Source organism: Scyliorhinus torazame, chromosome 21 (assembly GCF_047496885.1).
Source record: "Scyliorhinus torazame isolate Kashiwa2021f chromosome 21, sScyTor2.1, whole genome shotgun sequence".
Taxonomy (NCBI): domain Eukaryota; kingdom Metazoa; phylum Chordata; class Chondrichthyes; order Carcharhiniformes; family Scyliorhinidae; genus Scyliorhinus; species Scyliorhinus torazame.
In genome coordinates, this window is record NC_092727.1 from 31,636,843 (window position 1) to 31,655,664 (window position 18,822).

The window sequence follows — 18,822 nt, forward strand, 5'->3', positions numbered from 1 at the left end:
TGATGTGATGAAGATTAACCCTTGCAAAGACTGTAATGTGTTTTTCACTAAGCTGACAGCATGGGGAAAGTTATTCCAAACTTGGCTGTTATTAAATTCTAACATTGTTGCGTCCTCCAAATCAGAATTCTTCTGAGATTCCACTCAAATGCCAAGTCTATGGAAGAATCTGTGAAGAATATTAAGCTGCTACCAAACAGTAGAACTGATCTTTGAAGAATACTGCCTGAATGAACACCTTTACGTTTGTTACGTTATATCGAGATGTTGCCTCTCAAGTTATTAAATTTGTCATCACTAAAATATTTAGCAAATAGTTCCTCATGAAGATTGTGCCCCTTCAATTATTTCCCTGATTGAGTAAAGGGAGGCACCTGAGGCGATGCTTCCGTTTAATATATGCTGCATCTCTTAAAAATGTATATTATGTTGGCAGAAAAGAATCTGGACATCTGCTTCATCCTGAAGACCTGGCCATCAGCCAGGCAGGATTCAGGCCTCCTTTTGTGTACATGATGCTGAAAGTTGAGATGCTCAAAAAGACTTTGGAATTTCATCTTTTTTTAAAAATTCATCCTACAGATGAGAGACTCGTTAATAACTCTTCAAAAGGGCATCGGTTTGCGCGATTACAGTTCTGAAACAGACAAGAGAGATCGGTTTCACTGATGGGCATTACAAAGGCCGAAGAGGGAATAGTGTGCAATATAGATATATATAAATTATATAAATATATATATATATTAAAAAAAGACACTGGAACCACAGGCTGAGTTGGACCTCCAGGACTGCTGTCCAGTCAGCGGAATCAAAATTGACAAAATCAAGATCCTGTACCGATTAGAAATTGCGGCAGAACTAAGTTCTGACAGCACTGAAGCATCAGGGGAAGACAACAGCCACGCTAATCTGCCTACACACTCATGTTGTAAATCCTAGAATGTTGTACTGTAAGCTTTAACATGTAACAAAAGCATGTAATAATTTGTGGGCTGACTCTGTTGTGGAAGACATGTAATTGAAGTCCCATGTGCTCTGTGTTTAAGGTATTCATCAAACACAATTAGGAGCAGGGTGAGGATCTTGAAACTATTACAGGTCATTGTGCCTGCGAAAACACCACTTATACATATTATTAACAAAATGTATTGATTCTGGCTCAGAATGAATGGATAAAGAAACTGTGAATATCTGTATTATAAAACTTGAAAACATTCTAAGTTGCAAATGACTTGCAGAGGTGTGGCATGTCAGTCTGTCCAGTTTTTAGTTCTACAGTTGTACAGTCGAAAATTGGAAAAACTACAGAAAAGTAACTGGAATCCTGATGGACTGACTTAGATATTTATTATTGTAAATACAGACTAAACAATCTATCATAGGCAGGTCCCAAAATATATAGGGCAAAAGCGTGTCTCTGTTCTGCAACCCTCATTACAGCATGTCTAAAAGCTGCAGATTGCTCACCTGATGCTCGCAGAGTGCATGTGTGGAACCTGACTGTGAAGCATTCCGTGTTCTTTGTTGAAATGGTAACAGTTAGTTGCGGATGAGAGTTTCATCATCAGTACCATTAATGTGCTGAGGCAGTTGCAGGAAAGCGCAAGGCAGCTGAGATGTGTGTTACGTTTAGCTGTGCTGCAGAGGTATGGCATGTCAGTTTTTATTTCTACAGTTATATAGTAGAAAATTGAAAAATTACATATTAGTACAGTTTTTAAAAAATATACACATATAATATTGACCCTGCCTGATTTAATGAGATTTAAATTCCCCAACAGGAGTCAATGAGCCACAATTTATTACAATAATAAATTATGGATTTGTCTTGAGGTTCCCTGTGTGATTTGATCCACAGACAAGGTGGGATCTTATTGGATTCAGTAGGATTTCTGTCCTGCCATTTGTTTTTGAAGTCTCTTACTAGAGAACAGAAAATCCACCCCGTGCATGCTAAATACAGTACAAAGAGGAGTCAAAGATATAATGTTTTGTGACCAAATTTTGTTTTGATTGGATCATTAGAACAGAAATACACGCAATAACAAGAGCATGGTGCAGGAACACACATGCTGCTTGGTGGAATAGGAGCAGAGAGCTAATAAAATGAAGTGACGATAGGCAAGCACTTTAATCCCCTCATGCCCCAGTGTCATCATTGAACTTGTGCATGGTGACAATAAAGAGACAATGGTAGATAATTTGCCACAGTGTGTGCAAGAATAAAACAAATTTAATGCAAATTCGGTAAACAATATTGCTCCTTAAGATACAATTGTCAAAAATGGAACCTTGGAATTGAATGCTGACCTGTGAACTGTTTGTGATGGAATAAATTAGCTCCTACTAATATAGTCCAAAAATAATATTTAAATAGTTTATTTATGATATATTAACGTGCTTGCCTCAGAGCTGACAGCATTGGAAAGTTTGGTGCAATGGTTGACAGGTGCTGAATTGGGTATTCTTTTTCTTTTTGTTAAAAGATTGACCAGTATTGTGAGCAATCATTTCAATGGGCCACCCTGACCTAATATGTTTAAAGTGTGTTGGGACAAATTGAGGAGAGTGGAGGTTGAATTCTGACTCACTTGGGGGGAAAAATGCCACCAGATGTTTTTCAACATTAAATTTGTGGTAACTTGGTTTCCCCCAGAACTGTGGATTGTATTAGTGCTATTTTGTTAGACTTCTGCAAACTAAGTTGAAAAGACTTGCAATGAACTCTGGAGGAGGAAAAATAATGTGCTTTCGAGTTTTTTAAGAAATTGGACTCCAGTAACTAATTCCTTAAGCACATCCTACCCAAGGGTGTACCTGTGTGGACAATTGGGCGATTTATAACAAAGCTGCCAATGTGTACCATTTCACTGCAGTCAGACAGCAAGATTTGATATCAAATATAAGGTGCTTTAATATGACTGATATGACATTTTCTAAAAAAAGTTGCTTTCTAAACAGAACAAACCTTTCTATTAGTTCCAAAGTTTGTGTTATCAATCTGAAATTATATAACAATATTTAATCAATTAAAGTGAGACATGTGTGAGCAGAGAATTATTTGCATTGTAAGTCTGCACACACATTCCCAGATACATACTAGTGCACTGTTGTCACCTATTGACAGAATATTTCCATGCAATTTATCAGCAAGCCCACAATATTTTGTCTTAAGGATAGGCATAGCCTAATTTACATTCCACAATCCGCTTAAATTGTGGGGAATATGGAAAAAGGCAACGACCAATTCTAATATTAACTTTGGATGTTTTGATAAATAATGACAAATCCATTTCTAACTCAATTATGGCATCATATTATTCTGTGAACAGGTCACTCATAAATACCACACTCCCCTTGCTGCTTGTCATCTACCACATCCACATTCAGCATGACTGGTAGAATCAAGTGACGGATACTTTGCAGTAATGTCACTCAGCAGATTTGATAGGTTTGTGATGTTGATCACTCCACATAGTATCATGTTGATGAACACAGGCTTTTCCTTTTTGTGCTAAATTATTAACTTATTTTTTTAAAATTCTGAACTGATTGCTACATTTTGTGTTGCCTTTAATATTTGAGTTTAGATTTTCAATTCATGGAACACAATTCAAAAATAGTTTTTAAAAATATAGAGATTTGCACTGCAGAAAAGTAATTTTGGATATCTCGACTTTGTTCAGCTGCTTACAGAAGTTGTTTTTTTTGTGTCTGTGCTCGGTATTGTATAGGATTGCCAGCATATCATGAGTTGAAACTGTTTTGTTTTTAAACTAGCTAAGATATATGGCTAGTTTTGTTTTTAGAGTTTACATTATGTGTAACACCAAAAATCAGCCGAGCAAAATTTGAGAGTAGTGTCAGGACAGGATCAGGAAATAATAATGTGGACCTGAGCGTAAAATTTACAAGCCATGAGTGAGTGAGTGCGTGTGTGCCTGTATCTAACAGAAGGGAAGAGATAAATTGTATAAAATGCACAATATAAATTGCTGTACCGACAACTGGGTAATAGTCCGTGAATCAAATTTGAGTTCCTCACCTGATGTTGAAACACTCGGAATGAAAATTGACTCCCATCAAAACTGAACTATTGTTTTGCTCAAAATATAGCTGGGCAATCGTACCATTCTCGGTGAGTTACCCTTAAAGAAATATCCCACAGCTACCTTGTTTGAGAAATTGTAAAATGATCAATTTGGATCATCCAAGGTTTTAGGACAAATTCTAAACAAAATCGGGGATGGAATTGTAAATCCTACTGGATATTTGATAAAGGTAGATTTTGTATTTATTTACATGATGAAATTTACTGGCTATCTGTTTGTTTTATTTCTTACTTTAATCTGTTTAACAAGTGATACTTTGAGTGAAGGATGATTTAGTTATGTTTCAAAATTTCTTTCCTTAAGGTAGCACAGTGTGTTTTACCATGATATAATTATCATAATTTAATAAGGTGGTAAAGTGACCCCTGTGCCTGAAAGTAACTTGTGACCAATAGAATTCTAAAAGTATAAAGCAACAGTAAAATAGATTTGGTCCACTAAATTATAGTAACCTTTTTGAAAGCAGTTATTTCTAATCATTTTGTATTCATGTGGCACTTTTGAAATGTCAATATATTGATACTACTTTGAGCTAAAATGCATTTACAGAAATTGTGTCCTCTGTTGGAAAAGATGAAAATAATGTGCATGAGTGTTCAGGACTCGCACATACATTACCTCTTTTACTCAGATTTATACTCAAGTTCTTGGGACATGCACTTTGTCCTCCTTTTGTCTCTTGGTTTTTGCATTTTATGGTTAAACATGATTGAACACAGTCATTCCCAAATTCAGCATAATCTGAAACGAAAGTCAGATCAAGGTAAATTGAGCACCATTCCTGATAGCAATTTGAGCTATGCTGTATATGGTCCATTATGTGGTATTAGCTCACACATATGGGCCTAGAAATTCGGCCGCACAGCCTCCTGAGTTTAATACAACGGGTAGAAAGTGCACACTCCTTACGAGCTGGAAATTTGCCATTTTAGAAAAGACCAAAAATCACATTTGCATGAAGGGCCTAACCCTTACTTCAGGCCCTACTGCAGATTGGCTTATTCTGAAATAAAAACTGAAAATGCTGGAAAACCAGCAGGCAGGCTGCATTTGTGCTGGGAGAAACGTAACATTTCAAGCTGGCCACCTTTCATCTGATGAAAGAACAATTGACCTGAAATATTATCTCTCTTTTTTGCACTACAGATGCTGCCTGGCTTGTTGAGTATTTCTAGCATTTCCTGTTTTTTTTCCGATTTCCAGCATCCGCAGTAGGCTGTTTATGTATTCTTTTGTCCTGAGTCAGCCAGTGCTGGCGCTAGCTACGCTCAGGTAAAACCGATATTACATGCAGCTCTGTAGGTGGTCCAAAAGGGACCATGTGTTCTCACTCAACTAACAAGTTAAGATTTAAAATATACTTACCTGAATGTGGATCTTGGAGGAGTTGGGGATCCTGCTCTTGACCCCATGTTCAACATTGAAGAATATCGGCCATTGCTTTTCCCCACCCACCCCCATACTCCATTCAATGCTGCTGATTTCCAACGCAGACTGTTGGCGCTCTCCCACTCTCGGCCGTCCCCCACCCCTGACCAACGCTTCCTTCCCAGCATCTCTTTTCAGACATCCAACCTTGTTGTCACAGCAGCCTGATTATCAATGTTGCTTCCCTGGTGAGCTGTTTTTTACAAGCTCAGCATGCAATGTTAATGAGGCCTGACACAGAATATCAGTTGCACCTTGGGCCTGAATATTTAGATGCAACCCCCCCCGCCCCATGCCCAAATATAGAGCACCTGAATTTCTAGGCCGCAGTTTTTAGTTTTTTCACCATCCCTTGCTGCGTACATTACAAGAGTTTTTGTTGCACACCCATTGTTATATCTATAACGTGTGCTGTCAATGCACAGTAGTCATCCTCCTCACCATTTCTTATTACTCAAGGTAGAAGCTGTATTGTTGTATTTTCTTTTCCTTGAACTCAAAGTTAAATATAGTATTATTTCAGAAGAAAATAGACAGCCCATACAAAGTCTTGAGTAGTCGGTTACCTCTTCATAATCAAAGCATACTCATCTCAAAATGTTGAATTCTCTTCCTTTATCATCCAAAATACATTAAAGGAATTTGCTGTTCAGGGGAGTTTTATGGGCTGTACATTTTCAGGACTGTGTGGTAAGAATTTTTTATTAAACGGATTGCCGTCGTGTTACAAGACATTGAACGATGATCATTTGACTGTTTTGCCGGATTTGAAAATGTGAATATGATGAGAGTTCAGTTTAAAAGAGACAGTGTCTGCCTCATGTGGGTCATTCCACTTGTTTGTTTCTTTTTAAATAATGCAAAGAATCACAAAAGTAGTCGTAGTTGATCGTTGCATTGGGATTTTGACAAGGTGCATGGGGAATTGAACAAATTAGTGTATTTACTGCAACATTTGGAGTCCATTAAAAGGAAGCTAATTGTTGTTTTTATTGACTCTACTATGTTCCTAATTGACGAATGTGCAAAAGCTTTTCATGTGTACAAAAAGTCAGTCGAAGTTCGATTGGAAATGTCCTGATAATGTAAATTGATTCCTTTATCCCATTGTTTCAGTTAAGTAAACTCTGTAGAATGCATGGGGAATGAACTGGTGCCTGAAGAAAAATCCCCCTTTGAAATGAACCTTCCCATTGAACAGGGTTTCTGCTAACAGTCTGATGCTGTACTATAGTGTAATTTAATTCAAATAAACATGGTTCCCACTCCAGGCAGATATTTCTTTTTTAAATAAGATGCATGTCCATCTGATGCTACCTAATGCTAGCCTGTAGGCTAAGCAGCCATCATCAGATGAAATGAGGTAAAATTGGATTGTGCGGCTTGACTTTGCCTGACATTATGTAATAAAGTATCACGATGTGCATTCAAATATAAGGTACATTTTTTAGAACTGTTTTGATCTCCATATATGAAACTTAACTGTAAACTTTGCGCTGTGCGCAGGTTTAGTTTTAATAACCTTGCCTACTAGAGTTTAGATTACTCTGGCAACCCACATGTAAGTTAATGTAAAGTAGATACAAGGTATGAATAAAAAGTGTTGAAAAAATTTTCCTCATACTTTTGTCTCCTCTTTTTCCTCCAGTAATGTTGGAAATTACTGTTGGTCATCAGAGTCTTTACTTACCTGTAAGTAAAGGACTTAGCAAATGAGTGATGATATTTTCATGGCCAAAGGTGTGGCCCATTCTCAGTCCTTCTGTTTATCTCAGTTTATTTTTCTGTATCTGCTTATTAAGGGAAGTGTTAAAAAGGATGAAGTTTTTAACTGGCTGATAAATACAACCATTGTTGGCAGTTTTTAAAAAAAGAAGGTGCTGCACAGAATATAATTTCCATTCAATATTGTTTTACATTTCTTGGCCGTGTCATCTTGAAAATTAGCCGTGTAAGTGAAAAGTATTGTTACTGACTTTCCATGAACCACGTTTCACTTAATACCAATTTAGGCCTGATTTCAACTGAGTATTTGGTTCACCATTCAATATAAACAGAAAATATAATGAAGCGCTCTGGAAATTGAATAATCACATAGAACAATAACTCACTCCTGACACTCCTGACACAGCTATCAGGTAATCACAATATTGGATCAGTTGCCACCCATTGAAGTGTATCCTGAAATCTCCATTTCTTCTTATTACATTTTGCAATTCATTTACCATTTTGCAGTTACTGTGATATTAGTGTAAATTCAAATCCGAAAAAGAATATTGCAGTAATAACATTATCAGAAGAAGAGTTTTGGGTTCAAATAGTTACATGCATGCAGAGAGCTCTTGAATGGCAAATTTTAAGCTATGGCAGCAACATTGATGCTATCAAAGCATTTGAAGGGAAAACTCTGTTTCAACTTGTCAGGTGTATAGATGGTTAAAGCATTTTATAATTGGAGCATTTTTTCAATCCAGCTTGACACCACATTGAAATTATATGCCATCCAGGACATACTAAGGGCGCAATTTAACTAAATGGGAACAAAGTCCCATAGTGAGCGCCTTTAGCCGCGTGTTTCCCAACGCTCGCAGTGCCGAGAAACACAAGGCTATAAAGTTTGAAAAGGGGCCTCAATGGGGAACACAGGCTGAGGCCACACATAGCCTTGTTTTGTACACTGAGATCTGCTCGCCGGAACTCCTCTGTGGCGAGAGATTGGGATACCATTTAAAAGTGGTGTCCCGATCTCTGAGGCCCCGAAGCAACTCCACAGCCACAACGCACTGTGGGAGGGCCCCTTGCTCCTCCCGCATCCTCCCCAACACCAACATGGGGCACCCCGGCCCTATCGCACCTGTGCAAAATATGCCAGCTTGGCACCGCCAACTTGGGCAGTGCTCCTCCGATCCCCTGGAAGACCCTCATGAGTGCTGTTTCGTCTGGTCCCCTTTTGTGGAGTACTGAACGGCGCTCGCCCGAGGCGAGGGAGATTGACTCCCTGGTGCTAGGTGGAAGCACCAGGTTGGGTAGCACAAGTGGATAGCTCTCTGGCTTCACAGCGCCAGGATCCCAGGTTCGATTCCCCCCCGGGTCACTGTCTGTGCGGAGTTTGCACGTTCTCCCCGTGTCTGCATGAGTTTCCTCCCACAGTTCAAAGATGTGCAGGTTAGGTGGATTGGCCATGATAAATTGCCGTTAGTGACCAAAAAGGTTAGGAGGGGCTATTGGGGTACAGGGATAGGGTGGAAATGGTGGCTTAAGTGGATCGGTGCAGACTCGATGGGCCGAATGGCCTCCTTCTGCACTGTATGTTCTATGTTCGGGTAACTCCGGAATCTGCACATTAAAGTGAGACTAGCTGTCTCGCTCTAACTATACAGATTTGCCAAAACGTGTTCCCGCCCTCCATGGGCAGGATTCCTATCATATCACAACGTCTCGCGAGATTGCGTTAGATTTCTCAAGATGCTGCGAGCCGGGTAGATCCTGGAAACGGGGTCTCCTGGCTTTTATCGGCCACGCTACATGCGGCGAGCTGCTTCTCAGGTGCATTGTTCCCTGTAAGCTGTGTGACCGCAGCAATCCAGAAAGTACCGTGCAGGCAACTCACAAAGTTGTCCCCTTTAAGATACTCCTCAAGAATATTTAACGGTGCATGCATTCAAATGAACAGGCCACACACATCAGGTAAAATCTATGAAGGAGTTTAACTTTCGGGTCAATGACATTTTATCAGAACACTATAGGTTGATATTGGTATGAGACACCAGAAATTCAAAGTTCACAATTCTATGGAACAGAGTGGATGGACCTTTTTGCCAATTTTTCAATGTGGCTAAGAGATCCCTTCAAATGTCTGCATATTGATACCTTTGTTTACAATATGGAAACCACCTCAAATGGTGTAATGATCAGCTCATTACATAAAACATTTAGTGTTTTGCTACATTGTTATGATCTGAAAAGCACTTTCTGAAAAGGTGGTGACGATTCAATAATAACTTCCAACAGGAAACTGGATCAGTGCTTGAAGGGAAAGTCTGGGCAAAGGACAGATGAGTGGTACTGGTTCAAGAGTTCACCTGGCACAGGCACCTTGTGTCAAATGGCTTCCTCTGTGCTGTCTCGTCAAGGGTTCCATGTTTTCTTGCAATTAAATTTTCTGTCAAGAGTGACAACATTTATTTCAATACATGTTGGCTTCACAGTGGGTGATGACTGGCGGCAGATGGTGGTAATGTCGCTGGATCAGTCATTCAGAGGTACAGGCTATTGCTCTGGGGACATGGATTCAAATCCCACCGCAGCAACTGATGGGATTTAAATTCAATTAATAAATCTGGAATATAACGGTAGTCATTGGTGGCCAGGACAACTATGTCAATTGTTGCAAAAGCCTGGTTCACTAATGTCCTTCAGAGAAGGAAACTTGCCGATCTTACCGCGTCTGTGCCAGACCCACAGCAATGGGGTTGACTTTTAACTGCTCTCCGTTCCAGACAATATGTTGATTTGAAACCTATTATTAGCCTGTCTGGAGGAGAAGAAGCACCATATATTAGAGAGGGAAAATCATAATCTGCATGCATGGCACAGGGAATTCAGGAGAACCTCTATCCAGCGAATAATTTAAAGCTGGAACTCGATATCACAGTGTAGGTTGATAGCTGGACACATGAAGGCAAAATAAATCAAAGGATAGGAAGTGTGGGATCCATAGCGGGCCCATATTCCGTTATGGCCACTAAATCACGCGAGGCCAAAAATGGGATTTGTGCCAACAAGAATTTGGAATGCGATCTTGCTCAGCCTTCCCTGATGGCGCAAACCTGATTTGCATGAATTTGAATCCATTATAATTTACTTGACATGGTTTATTCACATCTTTGGCGTGATGTCACGCTGGTGCGAATTACTACCTCCTAGAAATGGGAACCAGGCCCCATGACCTCCGAGAGGGAGGAAGGAGGTGAGCACCACTGTTTCCACCTAGCACCGGGGAGTCCACGGGTAGAGAGTATGCTGGCCAGTTGCAGGGGAGGGACTGTATTGGGGCTTCCGGATTGGGGGTCGCAGCTGGTGTATGTGGTCTTGAAATCTGCTGTCTGTTTAAAAGTTCTTGGGGGAGCTGTTGGTCTGATGTCTGTGGCATGGGTATTTAGGGTGGCTGCGGGCCGCTTGGGGTGGGGTGTGATGAGAGTGAAGGAGGCAGGCCTAATGGGTTGGGTGGATGAGCCTCAAAAGAGAAAGCAACACAGTGCCCAGCCTTGCAGGAGAGGGGGCTACAAACATTCCAGAGTAGCTATACAGGAGTTGTGCAGAGTCATGACCGCAATGAGATCTCCGAATGATGAAGCCTGAGTAAGAAGGATGCCGATGAGCTATCAGTGAGCGGTAGCTACCAGGTAAGGTGTGGGACCGACTGCTTCCAGGTCCAGGAGACCATTGGATCAGGGGAGATACTGCTGTTATCTGCCTGCAGCACCAACTTGACTGTGTCTCTCTCTGTCTCATCCCTTGCAGTTAACTGAGTGACATTGGTATGGAGCCATTGGAGCTGGCTATTATTAGTACAGCGCTGGAGCACAGACTCTAGCAGCAACATGCAACGACACCCAAGGAAGACCTGGTGGCCAAGGCAGGAAGCACCAGCCAGACGGGGCATGAAGGTGCAGTAGGAGACAGGGTGGACAGGACCTGAGTGACTTTCATGAAGCTGTAGGCAACCTGTTCCGTAGGAGACTCCACCTCACCAGGGAGACTTTGTGGTACCTGTGTCACACCCTTGCTGACTTGACACCACGTGGCAGAGGAGGACACTCACATTCTTTGGCCATGAAAATCACGGCAGCCCTCAACATTTACAAAACAGGGTCGTCCCAGGGCTCCACGGGTGACCTAAATGGCATCTCACAGGCATCGGCCCTTTAGTGTAAGGGCTTTAGACTTTATTCATTTTGACCTGGACCAGGCCCAGCAAGACGAGAGGGCTACGGGACTCTGCACCATCGCTGGCCTGCCGCGGACGCCGATCAACTGCACCAATGTCACTCTGTGCATCCATGGCATTAGGGAGTCCCCTTCATAAACAGGAAGGCGTTCCATTCCCTCAATTGTGCAGCTGGTTTGTGACTTCCAGATGCAATTCATGCACATGTGTACCTATTTTCCAGGGAGCATGCATGATAGTTACAGCTTTCGGCAATCGCAGATCCTTGGCATTTGTGAGTATCACCCCAGGCTGCAGGGACTGGTTGTAGGAGGACAAGTCCCCTGATATCCCGAGGGATTGACTGATGACCTCAGTACAGAGGCCAGATACTGCAGCAGAGGCCTGGTACAATGAGGATTATAGTGCCACCCGATCTGTGATAGAGTGGTATATTGGCCTCCTGAAGATGCACTTCCACTACCTCAACACCTCCAGTATAGCCCCAGAGGGGTCTCACTTAATGATGGTCTGCTGTGCCCTACATAACCCGGCTCTGCAGCGGGGCGACAACCTTCATGAGGAAGATGTGGAAGGGCAGCATCTGTCCTATGATCAGGAGGGAGTTGAAGAAGAGTCTGTTGAGGATCCAGAAGATGGAGGCTAGGTGGGGGCAAGGATGCGGATGGGCAGGGGGGCCAGGGATGCCTTTGTCCCCTCCCACTTGATGGAGTAGGAGCAGCATATTGCCTGACAGCACATGGAACATTGACCCAAAGGCTTGTATCTATGCTGTAAGTTCTGTGTAACTAATGATGACCTTTCCCATCTGTCATCATTTTCACTGTTCTATTATTATAACATTGCTGTAAAGTGATTTTCCATAACAGATATGAAATGAAACCTAGAGAAATTAAATCAATTCATGATGACTTAGAATCAATCTGCATTGTGGAACAATTCTCATCTCATCAAAGTTGACAGCGACAGATAGTATCTGTAACTGGCCCTGCAGCACCAAAATTGTAAGTGACATATTCATTAGTAAACTGGTGTTTGATCTCTGGCCCAATGGCAGAGCACATGAAAGGTCATACTGGCCAATGCAATGTCTATGGATTGAACAATCTGGTTTGGAAGATGTATTGTGCATAATCACAGCCAGTCTATTGCAGCCTATTGAAATGATACCCTGGGTTTAGACTATTAAAGCCTTAATTCTGGATGCTTCAAATACAAAGCAAACACGAATGATTGGTATGTGAGACGTATACTTATGTTTTTCTTCGCAGGCACTGATGGACGTGCTGTGTTTTTCTTACATTCTCTGTTTTTATTTCGGATCTAGTATTGATTGTAGGTATGCCACTGAAATATTTAGCTTTAAATGTGATATTAAAACTACCATTTTGGATGCCCGATAAAACTGCTGCCTACAAAATGAAGGAGTTGTAACTATTATTGATCACAGTCTAATATTTAATTAAGAAGAGTGGAACCTGCTAATGTAAATTACAAGAATATGTTCCAATATGATTCCACTTATAAATGCACTTTCAAACTTCCAGCTGATAATATTCATTGACCTTCAATTTGCTACAATACTTCTGCAGCTGTAGATTTGCATAAGCACTTGGGTGATTGTTGATGTGGAGTTTGCACGTTCTCCCAATGTCTGCATTAATTTTGTCCGGGTGCTCCGGTTTCCTCCCACAGTCCAAGGGTATACAGGTTAGGTGGATTGGCCATGATCAATGTGCGAGGTTACGGGCGAGAGCGGGTGAGTGGGCCTAGGTAGAGTGCTTTTTTGGACTGTCGGTGCAGACTCAATTGGCCAAATGGCCTCCTTTTGCACTTTCGGAATTGTATAGATTCTCCCTCTCTTCTGACCTAGTTTTCCTCTTGGTTCTCCAAAATCTCCAATGATAAATTCTCATCCCTGGTGCTGGACATTTTCCTGCTGAGATCGCTTTGCATCTGAAATGTTAATTATGCAAAACAATCGCTGGACCAGATTAAATATTTATTTTTTTAAATACAAGGGAGCATTTTCTCAGATGACAATTTGCATAGAATTACAGAAGAATGTACAGAAGCCCCCCTTATTACCACTGAGCGAGTCTCCTCCCCTTCATACAGTCATAGACATCTGCAGCACAGAAAAGACCCTTCAGTTCATCACATCTGCACTGGTCAAAAACAGCCACCTAACTAGTATCCCATTTTCCAGCTCTTGGCCTATAGTCTTGTATGCCTTGGCATCGCAAGTGCACATCTAAATACTTCTTAAATGTTATGAGGGTCTCATAGTGAGTTCCAGACTCCCACCACCCTCTGGATGAAAAGGTTTTTTCTCACATCCCCTCGAAACCTCCTGCCCCTTACTTTAAAATTATGCCCCCTGGTCTTTGATTCTGCCACAAAGGGGAAACATTTCTTCCTGTCTATCTATGGCCATCATAATTGTAGATATCTCAATCATGCCCCCCTCCATTTCTCTCCCAATGAAAAACAACCCCAGTCTATCCAATGTCTCTTCACAACTAAGATTCTCAGCCCCGGCAGCATCCTGGTATATCTCCTCTGCACCTTTCCAGTGCTATCACATCCCTCCTATAATGTGGATTCCAGAACTGCACACAATACTCGAGCTGTGGCCTAATCAACAGTTTATAACCTCCCTGCTCTTAAATTCTTTTTTAAAAATCATGCCTTCTTGACCACTTTATCCACCTGCCCTGCTCCCTAAAGGGACCAGTGTACATGCACACCAAGGTCCCTCTGATCCTCAGTGCTTCCCAGGGTCCTGTCGTTCATCATGCATTCCCTTGCCTTGTTTGTCTTGCCCGAGTGCATCGCCTCACATTTATCCAGATTGAATTCCAGATCAGCCCGTCTACATCCTCCTGTAATATAAGGTTATCTGGCTCGCTATTGATCATCCCACCATCTCCGCCTCCAGGGAGAAATCCGGTCACTCTGGTCCAAGAGTGCCACCTCCCCCCCCCCCCCCCCCCCTCTCCCCCCGCCCCCTGTATCACCGTGCCTTGCTCCTTTCCTTTCCAATCCGTAATCTCCAAGGACACACGGTTGAGGGCTAGAGACCCTTCCAGTGCCTTAGAGATCGCCTGCTGCTGCTTCTTGAGTTCATTTGTGAAGAAGCCCTCCAGCATCTCTGCCGTCCACAGAGACCCCAAAGTCTAAGCAGGAGCTTCCAGGATTTTCTCCACCAACGAGGCTCAAGGGGCTTTTGAGTCCGACGACTGCTGCCTTGTATTATAAATCATAGAATTTACAGTGGAGACGGAGGCCATTTGGCCCATTGCGTCTGCACCGGCCCTTGGAAAGAGCACCCTACCTAAGCCCACACCTCCACCCTATCCCAGTAACCCCACCTAACCTTTTTTGGACACTAAGGGGCAATTTAGCATACCTAATCCACCTAACCTGCACATCTTCGGACTGTGGGGGGAAACTGGAGCACACGGAAGAAACTGGAGCACACGGGGAGAACATGCAGTTTTCTGCACAGTGTCCCAAGCCGGGAATCAAACCTGGGACCCTGGAGCTGCGAAGCAACTGTACTAACTGTGCTATCGTGCTGCCCATGGTATTATACTTGTTGGGCTTTACTTTTATGTGGGGACCTTATCCCATCAAACTACTCAAATGTCCTCTCATCACCACCGATAAACTGTTGTTGATGGAGCATGCAAGCTTAATAGGGTTTTCATAGTCTTTTATTTTCTCTCATTTTCCTTTTCTCCAGTAGGAGTCTCCCTGCTAACTAGGGAGTTGGTTAGTTAACTTGTTTCAGAGGGTTCGCTGCAGCTCATTATGGCGTTTTTTAGAAAATGAGCTAGAGTTTTTGTTTTGTTAAATGTATGGCAGCATGGTAGCACAGTGGTTAGCATTATTGCTTCACAACACTAGGGACCCGGGTTCGATGCCCAGCTTGGGTCACTGTGCGGAGTCTGCACATTCTCCCCTTGTCGTCGTGGGTTTCCTCCGGGTGCTCCGTTTTCTTCCCATAAGTCCCGGAAAACGTGCTAGTTAGGTTAATTGGACATTTTGAATTCTCCCTTAGTGTACCCGAACAGGCGCCGGAATGTGGTGATTAGGGGATTTTCACATTAACTTCATTGCAGTGTTAATGTAAGCCTACTTGTGACAATAAAGATTAAGTTTTAAAAAATTAGTTGTAAGGTGGGTTTTTGCTTGCCTTGCTCTTTCTTACCCATTGGGTGGTCACACCCAATAATGGTGGTGTTGTTTGGGGGTTGGGGAGTGAGGGGGTTGGTGTGAGTTGGGGGTGGGGGGATTGGGGAGTGAGGAATGAGTGGGGAGGGGTTGGCAGCGGGAATGGAGTGGGTGGGGGGGTAGACTGGGGTAGTGAATGGCAGGGGGGTGAAGTTTGCTGACTGTTGGTTTTCCTTTGTCCAGTCTGACTTAGTTTGGTCGCCATCTTGAGTGGACCTTTTTGTTTTATCTTCACCGTAATCTTGGTTAATCTCTCTTGAGGAAATGGCTGACTCGGATTGAGGGGGGTTGGGGGCCTCCAATCAGCTTGGTCACCTGGAACGTTAGGGGCTTGAATGGCACAGTGAAGAGGTAGAGGGCATTTGCCCATCTCAAGAGGCTAAACTCTGATTTTTTTTGCAGGTGACCCACGTGCAGGTCAGGGACCAGACCAGGTTGTGTCAGGATCCTGTGGGGCAGGATTTTCATTCCGGGTTTGGTGGCTGGGCCAGGGAGTTCACTTTTCTTCCTCCTTAAGATTATAACCGACCCCAATGGTCAATACGTTATTGTTTGTTATCCCCTGTTAAGCATCCCGGTTGTTATGGTCAACATTTACGCCCCCAACTGGAACAAAATGAATTTTATTAAGTCCCTGTTGACTTCCCTCCCTAACTCATTTTAGGTGGGAACCTGAGTTGTGCTTTGGACCCTAGATTGAATCGTTCCAAGCCTAAATCCTTTGTTCCATTGGGGGTGGCCATGGCGCTATCCTTTATGATTCAGATGGGGAGGGTGGATCCTTGACACTTTTTGCATCCGAACGATAGAAACTTTTTGTTTCTTTCGCATATCGACCATGCATATTTTTGGGTTGATTTTTTTTCTTTTTTGGATAGGGTTCTCCTCCCTTCAGTGCTGGTGGCTGAGTACACAGCAATTGTTATTTCAGACCATGCTCCGCACTTTATTGATTTGTTGCCAGAATCTGGCATCCCCAGCGTCCACCTGGAAGTTAGATACTACATTGAGCTGATAATAAATGTTGTGAGAGCATGACCACTGCCATAGACGACTGTATAAAATCTAATAGTTGCGATTTAATTTCACCTTTCACATTGTGGTCCTCAGGAGGTAAATTATCTCTTCAGGGTATATATGTTGAACCTTCACTGCATTTCCTCTGGCAAGTATATCCTTTCTTAGATAAGGAAACCACTTCACATAATACTCCAGATGTGGTCTCACCAAGGCTCTGTACAGCTGCATTAAGACATAGCTATCATAGAATTTACAGTGCAGAAGGAGGCCATTTGGCCCATCGAGTCTGCACCGGCTCTTGGAAAGAGCACCCTACTTAAACCCACACCTCTACCCTATCCCTGTAACCCAGTAACCCCATCTAACCCAAGAACAATTTAACATGGCCAATCCACCTAACCTGCACATCTTTGGACTGTGGGAGGAAACCGGAGCACCCGGAGGAAACCCAGGCAGACACTGGGAGAACGTGCAGACTCCGCACAGACAGTCACCCAAATCGGGAATCGAACCTGGTTCCCCGGAGCTGTGAAGCCATAATGCTAACCACTATGCTACCGTGCTGCCCATCCTTGCTCCTGTACTCAAGTCGTTTTGCAATGATGGCCAACATACCATTTGCTTTCTTAACTGCTTGTTTTCAGTGACTGGTGTACTCGGACACCCATGTCCTTTTGTACTTCAACATTTCCCAATCTATCACCATTTAAATAATCGGAGCAGAGTGGCACAGCGGAAGGGTGCTGTGCCCGTAACCCAGAGGTCGATGGAGCGAAACCATTTGATGCTATCCACTATTATACCTAGCTTTTCATTCTCTTATGGGTGGCATGGTAGCACAGTGGTTAGCACTGTTGCTTCACAGCGCCAGGGACCCGGGTTCGATTCCCGGCTTGGGTCACTGTCTGTGCGGAGTCTGCACGTTCTCCCCCGTGTCTGCGTGGGTTTCCTCCAGGTGCTCCAGTTTCCTCCGCAAGTCCTGAAATAAGTGCTGTTAGGTAATTTGGGCATTCTGAATTCTCCCACAGTGTACCCGAACAGGCACCGGAATGTGGCGACTAGGGGCTTTTTACAGTAACTTCATTGCAGTGTTAATGTAAGTCTACTTGTGACATTAATAAATATTATCATATTAATACTCTGCCATTCTGCTTCTCCATTCAAAATGGATAATTCCATCATATGTTGCACCTGCCAACTGTTTGCCCGCTCACTCAATTTGTCTAAATCACCTTGAAGCCCCTGAACATCTTCCTCACCACTCCCACTCCCACCAAGTTTTGTGTTGTCAGCAAACTTGGAAATATTCCTTTTAATTTCCTCATCCAAATCATTGAAGTACATTGTGAACAACTAGGACCCAAGCACTAATCCCTATGAGACTCCACTAGTCACCACCTGTCACTTCAAAAAAGACCCATTTATTCCTACTCTGTGTGTCCTGTCTGCTAACCAATTCTCAGTCTATGCCAATATATTACTCCCAATCTCATGCATTGTAATTTTGCACACTAACCTTCTTTGTGGGACTTTTTCAAAAGCTTTCTGCAAATCCAAATATATCACATCCACTACTTCACCCTTATCTATTCTACTCGATACATCCTCAAAAATAAAACTCGAGTAGGTTTGTCAAACATGATTTTCCTTTTATAAATTCATGTTGATTTTGTTTAATCCTATTGATATCTTTTAGGTGTCTTGATATTGCATCGTTTATGATAGACTCTAGAGCAAGCACTGCACACACTGCTCCAGGTGTGGTCTCACCAAAACCCTATATAACAGCAAAACATTCTAACTCTTTTACTCCAACCCTCTTGCAACAAAGACTAGCATACCATTTGTCTTCCTGATTGCTTGCTGTGCCTATATGTTAACTTTCTGTGGTTCATGTTCAAATAATTCTGAATGTTAAGGTTTACTCGTCTCTTACCTTTTAAAAAAAAAACTAATTTTCCATTCTTTTTAACAATGTGTATAATTTCACATTTCCCCAGAATATAATTAAACTGCCACCTTCTCGCCACTCACCTGAACTCATTTAAATCCATTCTGCCTGGTAAATTAGGC

General features: G+C 42.5%; 1 protein-coding gene across 9 annotated transcripts in view; it reads left to right on the top strand.

The window, feature by feature from the left end:
- Window positions 1-18,822, top strand: part of gramd1ba (GRAM domain containing 1Ba) — a 1,045,225-nt gene that overhangs the window by 1,007,733 nt on the left and 18,670 nt on the right. For 8 of the 9 annotated variants that reach the window (XM_072486670.1, XM_072486672.1, XM_072486667.1 and 5 more), the window contains one exon: window positions 583-7,161. The exons of the other annotated variant lie outside the window; for it this stretch is intronic. In XM_072486670.1, coding sequence (XP_072342771.1) covers window positions 583-669 — 87 coding nt within the window. In that variant the 3' untranslated portion in view covers window positions 670-7,161. Of the gene's footprint in view, window positions 1-582; window positions 7,162-18,822 lie in introns of those variants that run through there. 9 annotated transcript variants of the gene reach the window in all.